The sequence below is a fragment of the Ochotona curzoniae genome, unplaced genomic scaffold (assembly GCF_017591425.1).
Source record: "Ochotona curzoniae isolate NIBS_2020 unplaced genomic scaffold, NIBS_Ocur_1.0 contig_883, whole genome shotgun sequence".
NCBI classification, from domain to species: domain Eukaryota; kingdom Metazoa; phylum Chordata; class Mammalia; order Lagomorpha; family Ochotonidae; genus Ochotona; species Ochotona curzoniae.
In genome coordinates, this window is record NW_024466599.1 from 13,187,879 (window position 1) to 13,202,132 (window position 14,254).

A 14,254-nucleotide genomic window follows, 5' to 3' on the forward strand; every position below is an offset into this window, starting at 1 on the left:
GAGTGCCCCATAGACAATCATAGATTAATGGAATGAAAAATTTAACAAGAATGTGGATTCTCTACTCTGCTAGGCATTGGAGGCTCACACTTTTCAGGGGTAACTGCAACCAGTTACAATTAAAGGATGGGTACAGAGCTAGAAATCAGAGAAGCATTTAATTCTACTGCAGATATCAATGGGACAATAAGTCAGTATTTGCAGTAGTCTTGCAGAGTATTATTAGTTTATTAAACAAGCTGAGAACAAGAGAAATTTGGGGGAGGGAGAATCCAGCGAACAACCAAGTGTGGCAGAAGCAAACACAGCATATGCCCATGAAAAGCAGAACAAGTATTAAATAAGTGTTTTCTTCTGAGCAAAGCTAATTACAGAACATCAGAAAATAATACTTTACAACAGTACTTCAAAAAGTTTATGGAAAATGGAATTAAGTTTATTTTTGGTGCAAAAAAATTTTGAAATCCATGCATACAAAGGGTCTTCAAAAAGTTCATGGAAAATGTATATTATGAAACTATGCATGGATTTCAAAATTTTTTTGCACCAAAATAAGTTTATCTTTTAATTTTGTTTTCCACGAACTTTTTGAAGTACCCAAATATCTAATATAAATCAACCAAGACACAAATAACACTTAAACGGCTTACTGATACTTTTTTTTTCAAAAAAAAAAAAACAAAAACTGAAAATCATAACTACAAAGCTGCATAATCACAGAATAAGATAAACAGTTTGGAAGATATAGCCAGTGTTTTTTAAGATTATTTATGATCAAAAACAACTTCAATCTCCCAGATAACGCAAGTGAGATTTAAGTGCTTAGTATTTGGTTAATACTTACCTCTCCCATTCCCCGAGATTCTAATGCAAGAGCTTGAAAATCATGATTCATTTCATCCACAAATCAAACCTGTGGAATAACAAAAACAAACTCCATCAAGCATCTTGACATCAGATCACTACTACTTAGCATGATCTCATATGGGCAAGAACTGATTTCTCTGTAGGACAGGCATCCAAATACAGTAAACAGAAATGGTACAAAACTAAACACCAGAAACCGGCCTAGAGCGAGCCGTTAACCTTTTTAATGGCTGCTTTGCCTGGCGCCAAACTTGAGTGCACAGGTGAGTCTCCCCAACTCCTCAAAAACCAAATCTGCCAAAGTGGAAGAGCCAAAGGGTAGTGTTTGGGGCCATCTGAACTGCCAGGAGAAACTACGAGGTGAAAGGACACAACTGAATGCTGTGTATAAATTACACTTCTGCTTTCAGATAACCTCTGAAATATACACGTTTGAGACTGACTCTAAGTACCCCAATTAAGCAGAAAGAATTCAACACAAATTCCTATTGATGACCACCACCGAAGTCACAAATTAAGACTCCAAGTCTCTCCAAAGCAAAATAAAATTAATATTTTTAAGTTATAGTCATAAAGTTGAATGACTAATTTTTTTACAGGAAGATGCAACATAAACTAAAAGAAACACTTATTGATCAACCCCAAATGAGCAAGATTAGAATACAAGAACCTTTTTACATTTTTTAAATCATTTTAAAGATTTGATTTTATTTGAAAGGCAGAGTTACAGAGCTAGAGCTCTTCCATCCACAGGTTTACTCCTGAAATAGTCACAACAGCCAGAGCTGAGCTGAGCTGATCCAAAAGCGGGAGCCAGGGGCTTCTTCCAGGTCTCCCCCGTGGGTGCAGGGGCCCATCCTCAGCTGCTTTCCCAGGCCATCAGCATGGATCTAGATCGCTGTGGAGCAGCCAGGAAAGGAACCAGCACCCATACAGGATGTTAACACCACAGAGGGAAGCTTAGCCTACTGCACCATGGTGGCTGCCCCACTGACAAGAATCTTAGAGCTAATACCATGACTGTGCTCAAAAATAAGCAAAGTCTGCTTCCAATGAGTGAGCAAAAGGAAAAATACACCTGATAAACAAAAATAACTGAAAATTCTAAAACTGGAAAATCCCCTCCCAAAAAATTTTTGTAAGATGTATGTAACAGACTGCGGCAAACAACTGGTCAGTGAAGCCAAACTGAGCATTAGTGTCTATAAGCCAGCAACCAAAGACATGCAGCCAGAGTTCCAGAAGAGATCACTGCAGTGGGAAAAATATTTAAACAAGGGCTGGAAATCTTGCCCCAAATTAGTGAGCACCAAGCTTAAATTTTAAGAAATTCATTGGACCTCAGGTAAGATTAATAAGGGGGGAAAAATCTCAAGTCTGTACATATTATACTAAAAACACTGAAAAATGACAAAATCCTTAAAGCAGAGAACAATCCCATATTGTATAGGGAAGAGAAAGGCCAGCGTGTGGCACAGCAGGTTAGGGAGCAGCAATGACATGGGCGTTGGCTACCTCCCCTTATCAAGGACCATACTTGAAAATGCTGAGACACCTAGACAGAACAGGCAACTGCAGCTAGGTTTTAAGTTATAGCTACTGCTACAATACAGTACCTTGACCATTGCAGGCTGCAACACAGCACACCGACTACGGCAGGCAGTAACACACAGTCAAGTATATATTTATTATTTAAAGGCACACCTGCATAGCCAACTTTCATGACTGGAGCTCACAGGAATGGAAACGCACGGAGTGCGTGAATGACCAGTAAATGTGAAGGCCTAGGCCCTGACTAAAATACTGAGCTTTAACTTATACTAAACTTACATGTATATACACAGGGACCGCCAAGGTGGCCCAACAGGCTAATCCACAGCGCCAGGAAAGCAGCAGAGGATGGCCCAAAGCCTTGGGTCCCTGCTTCTTGCTCCTGATCAGCTTGGCTTCTGCCATTGTGGCCTCTTGGGAAGTGAACCAGCACATGGAAGAATTTTTCTGCTTTCCTTCTCTCTGCTACACAAATATTAATAAATAAAATCCTACCGCTTCTGGTGTGAGGGTAGCATCGTTCATGTCATTTTTTCCAATTGATGAACCTTAGCTAGGTGTAACTGTTTTGCTTTATAACCTCTAATTCCTGTAACATTTTGTCTGTTTTGTAGTAGCAATTCCAAACACACTGTACATCTGTACAAAATATCTTCTTTACATTCTTAATTTATAAGTTCTTTTCTATTTTTTTGAAAGATTTATTTTTATTTTATCGCAAAGTCAGCTATACAGAGGAGGAGAGACAGAAAGGAAGATCTTCTATCCAATGATTCACTTCCCAAGTGACCACAATAACGGTGTTGCACCAATCCAAAGCCAGGATCCAGAAACTTCTTCCAGGTCTCCCATGCAGGTGCAGGTGCCCAAGGCTTTGGGCCTTCCACGACTGCTTTCCCAGGCCACAAACAGGGAGCTGGAAAGGAAGTGGGGCAGCTGGGATTAGAACCAGCGTCCATATGGGATCTTAGTGCGTTCAGGGCGAGGACTTTAGCCACTAGGCTACCACGCTGGGCCCGCTCTTTTCTATTTTTTAAATTTTACTCTTGGGCCCGGTGGCACAAGTGGTTAAGGTCCTCGCCTAGCACGCCCGGGATCCCATATGGGCACCGGTTCTATTCTGGCGAGCCCCGCTTCCCTTCCAGCTCTCTGCCTGTGGCCCAGGAGAGCAGTCGAGGACGCCCCAAAGCTTTGGGACCCTGCATCCGCGTGGGAGACCCGGAGGAGCCTCCTGGCTTTGGATCGGCATAGCATCGGCCGTTGCGCTCACTTGGGGAGTGAGTCATTGGACGGAAGATCTTCCTCTCTGTTTCTCCTCTCTGTATATCCGCCTTTCCAATAAATAAATAATAAAAAATAAATATTTTTTAAAAAAAGACATTTAAAAAAATTTCACTCTTAAACTTACTTGTTTACTAAAAGCTACACAGCTGCACACACATTAGTCTGGACCTACAAGGGGTCAGGATCACAGCCTTGCATTTGCAGACTGTCTCACCAGGACTTCAGAAGGACCACACTGCTTTTCTCAAGTGGTGAACAACAGGTCCCCAAGGACCCGCCTGAGGCTGTTTTGCAGTAAACTTAGCTCCCAGCTAACTCAACCAGCAAAGCAGTAATGAAGGCCCCCATGCCTGGGTCTCTGCATCCACCTGTGAGACCTGGAAGAAGTTCTTGCCTTCTGGTCCACCTGGCCCAGAGAAGCCATTTGAGAAATGAATATGGATGAAGACCTCTCTTTATCTGACTCTGCCTTTCAAATAAATTAAACCTTAGTAATAATTAAAAAAAAGATGGGAACCAGTTACCAGGGGAGCCAAGTGCGACTGTCAGGCTGAGGTTTTGCCCTGGCCACCCCTACTTCTAAGGAGAGGAGCTGAAGGCTGAGCCAACGGCTTCCACAACACCCCAAAAGACTGAACAGACAGCTGGCCTGCATGGAAACTCCACATCCTTTCCCATGCATCTCTTCCCATTTGGTGGCTCCTCTATAACATCCTTTATAATAAACAGATAAGCCAACATATTCCTATTTCCCTCAATTCTGTGATCGGTTCTAGTGAATTAGGAAAACTGAAAGAGTCGGTCATGGAAATCCAATTTATACTTGATCAGAAGCACAGGTGATCATCTGCTACTTGCAACTAGCATGTGACGTAGGTGGCAGGACCAAGGAATTGAGGACTGCCTCTTTGTAGATGGAATTGGAACTTAAGAGAACAGAAAGCTGATATCAGCTGGACAACCTTCTGTAGAATTCTGATTTTGACAGTGTAGGGAAATATCCCTCAACATGTGTGGTCACAGAGTTCTGTATCATGCAAGTACTAGAGAAATGGAGTTTGCTTTGTTTATTCTTTCTATAGCCTTCCATTTTGTGTAAGTGGGATTTGCTAGTAGAGCATGTGGTTTGGGGAAAAAAAAATGAAAGGGTACAGAATGAAGAACTTAATATTTCTGAACGGCCACCTTGCCATCCATGGCAGTGCATAGAAGCTGTTCAGCGTTAAACACTAAAGACAATAAACAATTTAAAGTGGATCAAACTTCTATGGAGTTGGTTCATCAGATGCATAAGAAAATGAAATTAGGGAAAAGGCATGCTAACCAATTATTCCTCTGCCTTAAGAAAGCAGCTGTAAACAATAAAAAAATGGATTAGCATGATGATATATCTCAACAAAAGTATTTATGAATAGTAGAATCTGAACTTTATGTATTTTCACATCACAAAATATTGTTCCATAGTTACTAAAAAACAAAAATTCTATCTAGTGAATGAGGCATGCAAAACAGCTAACCAACCCACACGGCACCACGCATCTCCTCTCACTGCCCACGGAACCAGGGAGGTCACGTGTGAACCCAAAGCAGCAAAGCATCTGCTTTTCCATTTACATGATCCCCACCTACATCCCTTTCTTACACTGAATGATTTCAAGTCACATCTAATAATTTAAATGAAAATGAAGATGGAGCTTATAAAACTGTTAGGTATCACAAGGTTTCTAATGATTACATACTTGTGAAAAATAATCAGTATTCAAAAAAAAACAGTACTTTAAAACTGTCATTTTAATTATGCTATAATAAAACAAGATATTACATGTTTCAGGATGTAATATAACAGTACCATCACCAATCAAGAAATGTTGCCACAAGCACAGTGAGCAAACTAAGCCTCAGCTGGCAGGGATGGCATCCGTGCGGGCACCTTCAGATCCAGGTGGCTCCCTTCCAATCCATCTCCCTGGCCAATGGCATGGGAGACAATGGAGGATGGTCCAAGTCTTGGGCCCCGACACCCATGTGGGAGGCCCAGAGGAAGTTCCTGGCTCCTAACCAGCCCAGCTCCAGTCACTGTGGCCATCTGGGGAGCGCATGAGCAGAGAGCAGAGCTCTTTCTCCTACTCTCTGCACCTCTGCCTTTCAAATAAAAATACATAAATCTTTTTTATTTTTTTTTTTTAAGATTTATTTTTATTATTTTTTCATTGGAAAGGCGGATATACAGAGAGGAGACACAGAGAGGAAGATCTTCCGTCCAATGATTCACTCCCCAAGTGAGCGCAACGGGCCGATACTATGCCGATCTGAAGCCAGGAGCCTCTTCTGGGTCTCCCACGCGGGTGCAGGTTCCAGGAGCTTTGGGGCCGTCCGACTGCTTTCCCAGGCCACAGGCAGGGAGCTGGAAGGGAAGCGGGGCTGCTGGGATTAGAACCGGTGCCCATATGGGATCCCGGGCGTGCAAGGCGAGGACCTTTAACCACTTGCGCCACCGCGCCGGGCCCCATAAATCTTTTTTAAAAAGATCAAAAGAAATATCATCCTATCCCTTTCTCTAAAAGAACCTCAGAACAGTATAAACTTAGTGCTATCCTAGATCTACATCTCAACAGTTTTACTAGAAATCTGAGACACAGAACATTCAGCACCCTGACAAGAATGTAATCATCAAAAGATAAAATGTGGAAAATGAAAGAAAAAAAAATCCGTTTCACTAATGTCAATCCAAAGCCAAGAGCAGGAGGCAGGAGCCTTTTCCGCATCTCCCACACAGGTGCAGGGGTCCCATCCCCTACTGCATTTCCAGGCCACAAGCAGGGAGCTGAATCACAAGTGAGGCAGCTGGGACATGAACCAGGACACATGTATAATGCCGGCGCCACAAGGTGTAAGATTAGCCTGTTGAGCTGTGCTGCCTGTCCTATATGACATCTTTGTTTCTAGTGATACTAACAAGAGAATGATATTGTTTTCCAAGACTTCAATGTAAGAGAATTTAAACATGAGCCTGGCACTGTGGTGTAACCAACTCATTTTCACCTGTGGTACAGATAACAGCTATAGTCCCATCTATTCCACTTCCAATCCTGCTCCCGCTTATGGCCTAGGAAGGAAGTGGAGGTTGGCCCAAGGCCTTGGACACCTGCACCCACATGGACACTAAGAAAAAGCTGGTGGCTTCAGCTCTGGCCACTGTGGCCAGTTGGGGAGTAATCCAAGAGGGAAGATTTCTGTATCTCTCCCTCTAACTCTGATCTTCAAGAAAAACAAATGAATCTTAGAGGGGAAAAAAAGAGAGGGAGAGAGACAAAAGTTTATGCTAGAAATAAAAAGTAGGGGTTGGCACTACAGTAGAGGATAATACTGACAGCGTGCCAGTTTTAGTCCTGGCTGGATCATTTCTGACCCAGCTTGCTGCTAATGCACCTGAGAAAGCAGTCTAAACTACTGGGGTTCCTGCACCCAAGTGGGGTGCCCAGAGGAAACTCCTGGCTTTGGTCTGATCCAGGGGATTGGGAAGCCAACTGGTCAGTCATTTTAACTCCACTGTCAAATAAACAAACAAACAAACAAACAAGTAGTCTGAGATTTGCTTTTAAAAGTGTCTTTAAAAGGAAAAATATACGCATAAACAAGACATCATACAATTCTGAATGTGCGTGACAACAGATATCTGGGGGTTCACTGCACAGTCTACTTTAGTGCGAAAATGTCCACAATAAAATTTAATAAAATCGGGCCTGGCATGGTAGACTAATGCCTAAAGTCCTAGCCTTGCATGCTCCAGGATCCAATTTGGGCACCGGTTCTAATCCCAGCAGCCCTGCTTCCCATCCAGCTCCCTGCTTGTGGCCAGAAAAAGCTCCTGGCTCCTGCCTTCAGACTGGCTCAGCTCCAGCTGTTGTGGCCACTTGTAGAGTGAATCATTGGACGGAAGATCTTCTTTTCTGTCTTTCCTCCTCTCTGTATGTCTGACTTTTCAATAAAAAAAATTAATAAAGCTCATGTAACAATGACATATAAAACAGGTAGTATTTATGCTAAACCTTTAAAAATACTCAATTTGAACATTTTTTAAGCACCTAAAATAAACTATAAAGGTGGCAAAAGTTGTGACTTAGGGCCCACACTTGTTATTTATTTTTCCTGAAAAGCAGATTTACAGGGAAAAGGAGAGACAGAGAGACTCTTCTATCTGCTGGCTCACCTCCCTGCTAATATGATAGGGCAGCAGAGGATAGTCAAGCACTCAGGTCTCTGCACCAATCCGGGGACCTGCATGAAGCTACCGGAGTTCACCTGGGCCAGTCCTGTTCATTGCAACCACTGGGAAAATGAAATAGCAGATGGAAGACCTCTTTGTCTTTCTATTTCTATCCATAATCCTTTCAAGTAAATAAGGTAAATCTTTTAAAAATAATAATTAAAGACACTGGCGTCTTGGTATAACACAAACCAGAATCAAAAGACCCAGAATAGTTACCAGTTTGTCTCACACCACTTAAACTTGGACCTCATTTCCCTACTTGAATGTAGAGATAACAATGCCTCCTTCAGACTTCCCAAGAGCAAATCAGCAGGCGAAAGTTGGACTATAACTGCCTTCAAGTGTATTAACGACTCACTATAATAAATAAACAAACATTTGTTTGCTTAGAAAAGAATCATCTTGAAGGGCTGATGTGTGGTATAGAGGACCCAGCTGGGCCTTGAAAACGGTGGCATCTGAGAGATGCTGAGAAAGAAATCTCCCACAGCGCTGGCTTGCTCTTCTGCACCTGGAACAGCTGGGAAGCAGTCCCGCAGGGCCAGGAGGCACTCAGCTGGGATCTGCCACAAGAATGGCAGAACTCAACTACCTGAGCTGTTGCCAGCTGCCCCTCAGGGCAGCCGAGGAATAAGGTAAAAAAAAAAAAAAAAAAAACCACTAGTAGGAACCGGTGACCTGCAGCAGAGCTGGGACTCACACCAGGAAGCCCATGCATGAGGCTGCCATCTCACACTCTGCCTTGATATTCAGGTAAAGAAATGTACTGACTGTTCTTCCAATACCACCCCATGAATATTTTCTCAACAAAAATTTTGATAATAATTGGCAAATACTCTGTGTTTACCAAAAGCCTAGAACACATTTTTGTTAGCGAAGTGCTCACATAATCTAGAAATTAAATGAAGGTATGTGAGAGTCCCCTTTGGATGGAAGGTAGACAATTACATATTACTTAAAATATTTATTTTGATTTGAAAGGTAGATTTGCAGGGAGAGAGACCCTTCTTTTCCTGGCTCATTTCCCAAATGTCATCAACAGCCAGGGCTGAGCCGATCAAAGCCAGGAGCTTCCTCTGGTCTCCCAAAGACTTGGGTCATCCTCTGTTGCTTTTCTAGCACATAAACAGGGAGCCGGAGCTGAAGTGGAGCAGGTGGGACATGAACCAGCACTCATATGAAATGCCTGTGCTGCAGGTGGGGGATCAGTGTTCTGAGCCTTCACTCAGGTCCCCACTTACACCGTTAATGGTGACATGCAGACAAACCTTGAGCCACAATCCCTCTCCCAACTATTTAAGCCTAGTTCTATTTATGATGAATTGGTTTGGAAGATTCAGAATTTACTCCAGAAAAAATAAATTTTTCTATATAATTACATTAGAAGTGGATAAATTATTATGGACATGCTTTTAATAAACCAGTTAAAAAATGACCTGTTCATCAAAAGTCTAAAGTAACTGTTTTTCAGCATGTATGGAAGTACATGTATAACTTTTGTATTTATTAACATCAGACAATACAATCCATATTTTCTCTATAATATTTAGGGTCACCCTGTTTCTAACATTCATTTACCTTCTTTTATGTCTGAATAAAACCCAATTACATCTGTTAAGACAGTCCCCTAATAACTTCAAATAAATCTTTCAAAAACATATAAAACTAAGGATTACCACTTTGAGATACAGAACTTGCTACTCTCAACACAAGAGGCCTACTCTAATAGAAACCATCCAGATCTGTCTTCCAATCAGGTTCCCTAGCAGCAGTGTTTTCAGGACTAAAAGAATGCAAACCACACCCCCATCCCTCCCCCACCCCCATCATTACTAGTGAGGTGCACTGCAAGCAGGCAGTGCAGGTTATATTCCATCAGCAATGTCGACTAGACAATTTTGTATTATCATAGTAGAGCCAATTACGCTCAAAATCCCTTCTAGGGAACAAATTTTTAGCAGTTACTACTGTGGTCCAAATACATACTTTGCTTTATCTTTTTCTTCCCTGTTCTATTTGCAATCAAACATTCTGACTTAAACTACCATCTCCACCCCTTCTCCTTTCACCTTTTTAAACTACCTGTCTATACTTGGTAGCGAACAGCCATAGGCACATAAAGTGTGCCATGAGATGTTTCCCAGAACTATAAATTCTTTTATCCCACAAGAGAGGAAGTGAGCATTTGCAACATATAACCTAAAATGGCTAGAGTTACAGTAACTAAATTTACAAAGTGAAACATACCAACAAGCTTGAATCTCTAACCCTGTAGTTCTTGGAAACACTTTAGAATAAAAAAAAACAACCCAGGCAAAAATCAAACAAAACGCCTTACTTAAAAAAAAAATTAAAAAATCAAAGATGGCTCAGAGTGGTAGCCTAGTGACAAAAGGCCTCGCCTTGCATGCGCCAGGATCCTATATGGGCTTGGCTCTAACCTCAGGAGCCCCGCTTCCCATCCAGCTCCCTGCTTGTGGCCTGGGAAAGCAACAGAGGCTGGCCCAAAGCCTTGGGACGCCACAGCTGAGCAAGAAACTGGAAAGAAGCTCCGGGCTTCTGGCTTCGGATTGGCTCAGCTCTGGCTGATGCGACCACTTGGGGGGAAGATCCTCCTTTCTGTCTCTCCTCTCTGTATATCTGACTTTCCAATAAATCAATACATAAAAAAGGAAGCAAGTTAACTTTTCATTTATAGCGATTAAGTCTTCCAAGTCACTGGAAAAAAAAGGTCACTGAGGCAAAAATAGTAACTTTGTCTCAAAAACATTGCTACCTGAAACTCTGAGAAAGCATTTATCATGCACTTACCTATACAATTCAATACAGTCCAACACTGAAAAACACAGAAAACAGGGTCTGGTGTGAGGCTCAATTGGCCAATCCTTCCCTAGCATGTGCCAGGATCCCATGGGGTGCTGGTTTATGTCCCAGCCGATCCATTCTCCATCCAGCTCCCTGCCTGTGGCCTGGGAAAGCAGTAGAGGATAGCCCAAAGTCTTGGGACCTGGAAGAAGCTCCTGGCTCCTGGCTTAGGCTCTCAGCTCAGCTGTGGCCAATGTAATGGCCAATGGCTCAGCTGGCCATTTGGGGATGGAAGATCTTTGTCTTTCGCTTTGCAAATCTGCCTTTCCAACAAAAATAAATCTTAAAAAAAGGAAGAAAATATTGAAAATATATCTCACACTGTTTGAATACAAAAGCAGTACCTTTAAACGAACTGTCTTCTGTCTATACAGCCAAAACCGAAAATTACTACTAAAATACCAGCTTCTAGCAGCCAGCCTGGTGGAGCAACAGGGCGTGTAGTGCTGGCATCCCCCTGCTTATGGCCTGCGAAAACAGGGAAAGATGGCTCAAGTTAGAGAACTGGAAGCAGCTCCAGGTTCCCAGCTTCGGCAGGTGTGGCCATTCGGGGAGTGATTCAGTGCAAGGGAGATTCTCTCCCTCCCTAACTCTTGACTTTCAAAGTAAAATAAGTAAATCCTTTAAAACTGTTTTTTCTTCTTTACTGGGAAGTCAAACCTACAGAGAGAAGGAGAGACAAATATCTTCCATCTACTGGTTCACTCCCCAAGCAGTCACAAGAACCAGAGCTGAGCTGATCCAAAGCCAGAAGCCAGAAGCCCTGGCTCCATCCCCCACCCTACACTGGCCTCCCACGTGGTTAGAGTGCCTAGGCTTTGGGCCTTCCTCTTCTGCTTTCCAAGACTGCTAGCAGAGAGCTGGACAGGAAGTAGAGCAGCAGGGACAGGAACCAATATATGGGACAGGCACCAATATATGATCCCGGTGCAGGCAAGGGCAAGACCTTAGCCACTAGGCTACCACGCCAGGCTCAAATAAGTAAATCTTAAACAAAACAAAAAAACAGCAAACACAATACTAGCTTCCAAATGAACAATTTGAGGAAAAATTTTCACTCCACTCCAGGATTCAGGACTGACAGACAGTAGGAGGCCAGTTGATGGCAAGCCTGCCCAACTTTTACTCCCAAAAAACTGGAGACTCAAATGGCTTCATCCATCCCCAGGACTACCCCAACTGTGCCACAGACAGCCACGTGAAGCAGCAGAGCAAATGACAAGCTTCTGTAGGCACAGACTCCTCAACAGGACAGGAAGGAGCTCAGCTAATACTCCATTTACACGACCTCACTTAACAAATGAAAGAGGGGCAGGACAACAGAAGCAAGTCAAACTAGTTTCATGCCTTTCTAAACACAATCGGAAAATCTTACTTAACATGCCAAATAAAGCTGACACTCAAAATTTTAATATTTCATTTGAATATTCATAAATCTTAAGAATATAAAAAAATCTGTTTATCAAAAGAAACCCAATGAAGTCTTTAAATTAGAAAGTATGCAGAAGAGGAATCCCGGAGAGAGTAACCAACCTGCACTTAAAATTAGAAGATCCTGGCAAGGCCTGTCCACGAGGAGACAGGCAGGTGGCAGCGTGTCAAGGTGTGTCCCATCTGCCTCCAGGTTTGGACCTCAAACTCTTCCCAATGGGGCTACACTTCTAGTCAAAAAGACCAATTATTTTCAACACCAAATAATGTGTACAAACAAGTACAGAAAGGTTAAGAGACTCTAAGTACGAATATGTGTGTTAAGATTCGGCATTTTACACAGTTGCAACTACACCTAAAAATCTGGCCTACTAAAAGTGACAGCCCTGTGAAGATCAATTTAAATGTCAGTAAAAAAAAAAATTTTTTTAAACTAGTTGAAATCTCACTAAATTGTCAAACACTTAAGAGAACTCTGAAAACATAAATTGCAAAAACAAAAAAGCTTGGCCTAAGGTTTCTGAAATATGACAATTTTCAAAAAAAAAAATACTGTAACTTTTTGTGTATTACAACTGCCAATAAATATTAACACACTAGTGCAAACAATTCAATCTCACCCCAAACTGCAGTTTTAAAGACACTTCTGCAACAAGCGGAATACCAACAGGTGCGGTGCATCCATAAATGAAATAAACCTTTTAAAGATTTCATAGAGAAAGACTAGAGCAGAACTATATGCACAAACTGAGGACAGGCTTCCCAGGAAGAGTTCTCTAAACCATCGCACCAAACTTCAGGTCACACGTGAACTCACTCACCCACTCACTACACACGGTAATCGAGGCAGTACACAAGCTCTAAAAAATCCTCAGTCACTCCCTTGGTTAAAACTGTTTTCTGGACACGCCATAGCAGTGCACGGATTAGCCCTCTCCTCCTCGTTAAAAAGCCCTTTTTTTTTTTCTCTCAAAAAGCTTTGGGGGGGGATGGGAGGGGGGAGTCTGCCACCACTTTACCCACATAAAATATCTCAGAGCACCACGTCCTAATAGGATTTGTTTCACTGTGTCTACTGTGTCGACAAGGCATTCCCGAAGTTTAAAATACGTGTTACAATGAAAACCTCTGGGAACAGCAGGTTTGCTCCAGCTCGGCCGTACCTTCCACACACGTGTCCGGGCACAAAACTATAAACAACCTCTGTTCCCAAAGGCGACCTTTAGTCAGCTACAGCAAACTACTGCTACACACGTTCGCGCAGGGACTCCTGTGTCCGAGTTCCCGAAATCGGTGCCGAGCGCACCTCCGCCAGCGCCGCTCGGGATGCCCACCTCCGTGCGCCCCACGCCTCTCCTGGCCAGCCCGGACCCCCACGCTGCCCACCCGCCCGCAGCACCGGGGCCGATCGCAGCCCCCCGAGCGCGGGGCGGCCGGGGGTCCCTCGCGAGGCCGGCGCGCCGCGGAGGGCAGGCGGCGAGCGCGGAGCCCCCTCCTCCGCCCGGCGCACACCCCCTTCCGGCTCCCCTCCCCCTGCATTGTGCGAGCGGGGCCCCGGGCCGCGCAGCCCGCAGGCCAGGGCCGAGCCTGCCCGTCGCCCGGGCCGAGACACAAAGCCGGGCGCTGGGAGCGGGCGGGAGACGGGGAGCGGGGGAGCGAGCGAGCGCGGACGGACTTACGAGGCTGCTGCGGCCGCGCTGCCTTGAGCCGGGGACACCGACCGTTGGGCACACGGCGGCGTCGCTCTGGGCCGTCCTCCCCCGCCTCCGGTGGCGGCAAGGTCTTCTTTCTCCTCCTACCTCCCTCCCCCCCCACCCCACCGCCTCCTTCTCCTCCCCCTCCTCCTCCGAGCCACCGAAGTACCGAGGGTGAGACACAAGACTCACAACAACATGGCTGCCACCGCCGCCTCCCCTCCCCGCCCCCCGCCCGCCGGGCGCGCGCGGGGCACTCTGGGAGGCGGGGGGCGCGCACTCACCGAGGCGC

At 44.2% G+C, this 14,254-nt stretch overlaps 1 protein-coding gene across 15 annotated transcripts in view; it reads right to left on the minus strand.

Annotated features, from left to right (window-relative positions):
• PUM2 (pumilio RNA binding family member 2) overlaps window positions 1–14,107 on the minus strand; it is a 77,799-nt gene extending 63,692 nt beyond the window's left edge. For 5 of the 15 annotated variants that reach the window (XM_040992889.1, XM_040992887.1, XM_040992885.1 and 2 more), the window contains exons 1-2: window positions 13,948–14,107; window positions 845–913 (exon numbers count right to left, since the gene is read on the minus strand). In XM_040992889.1, the coding sequence (XP_040848823.1) occupies window positions 845–895 (51 nt within the window). In that variant the 5' untranslated portion in view covers window positions 896–913; window positions 13,948–14,107. Of the gene's footprint in view, window positions 1–844; window positions 922–1,595; window positions 1,615–13,947 lie in introns of those variants that run through there. The other 10 variants (XM_040992895.1, XM_040992894.1, XM_040992896.1 and 7 more) reach the window with 5 other exon arrangements.
• Window positions 14,108–14,254: the final 147 nt, after the last annotated feature.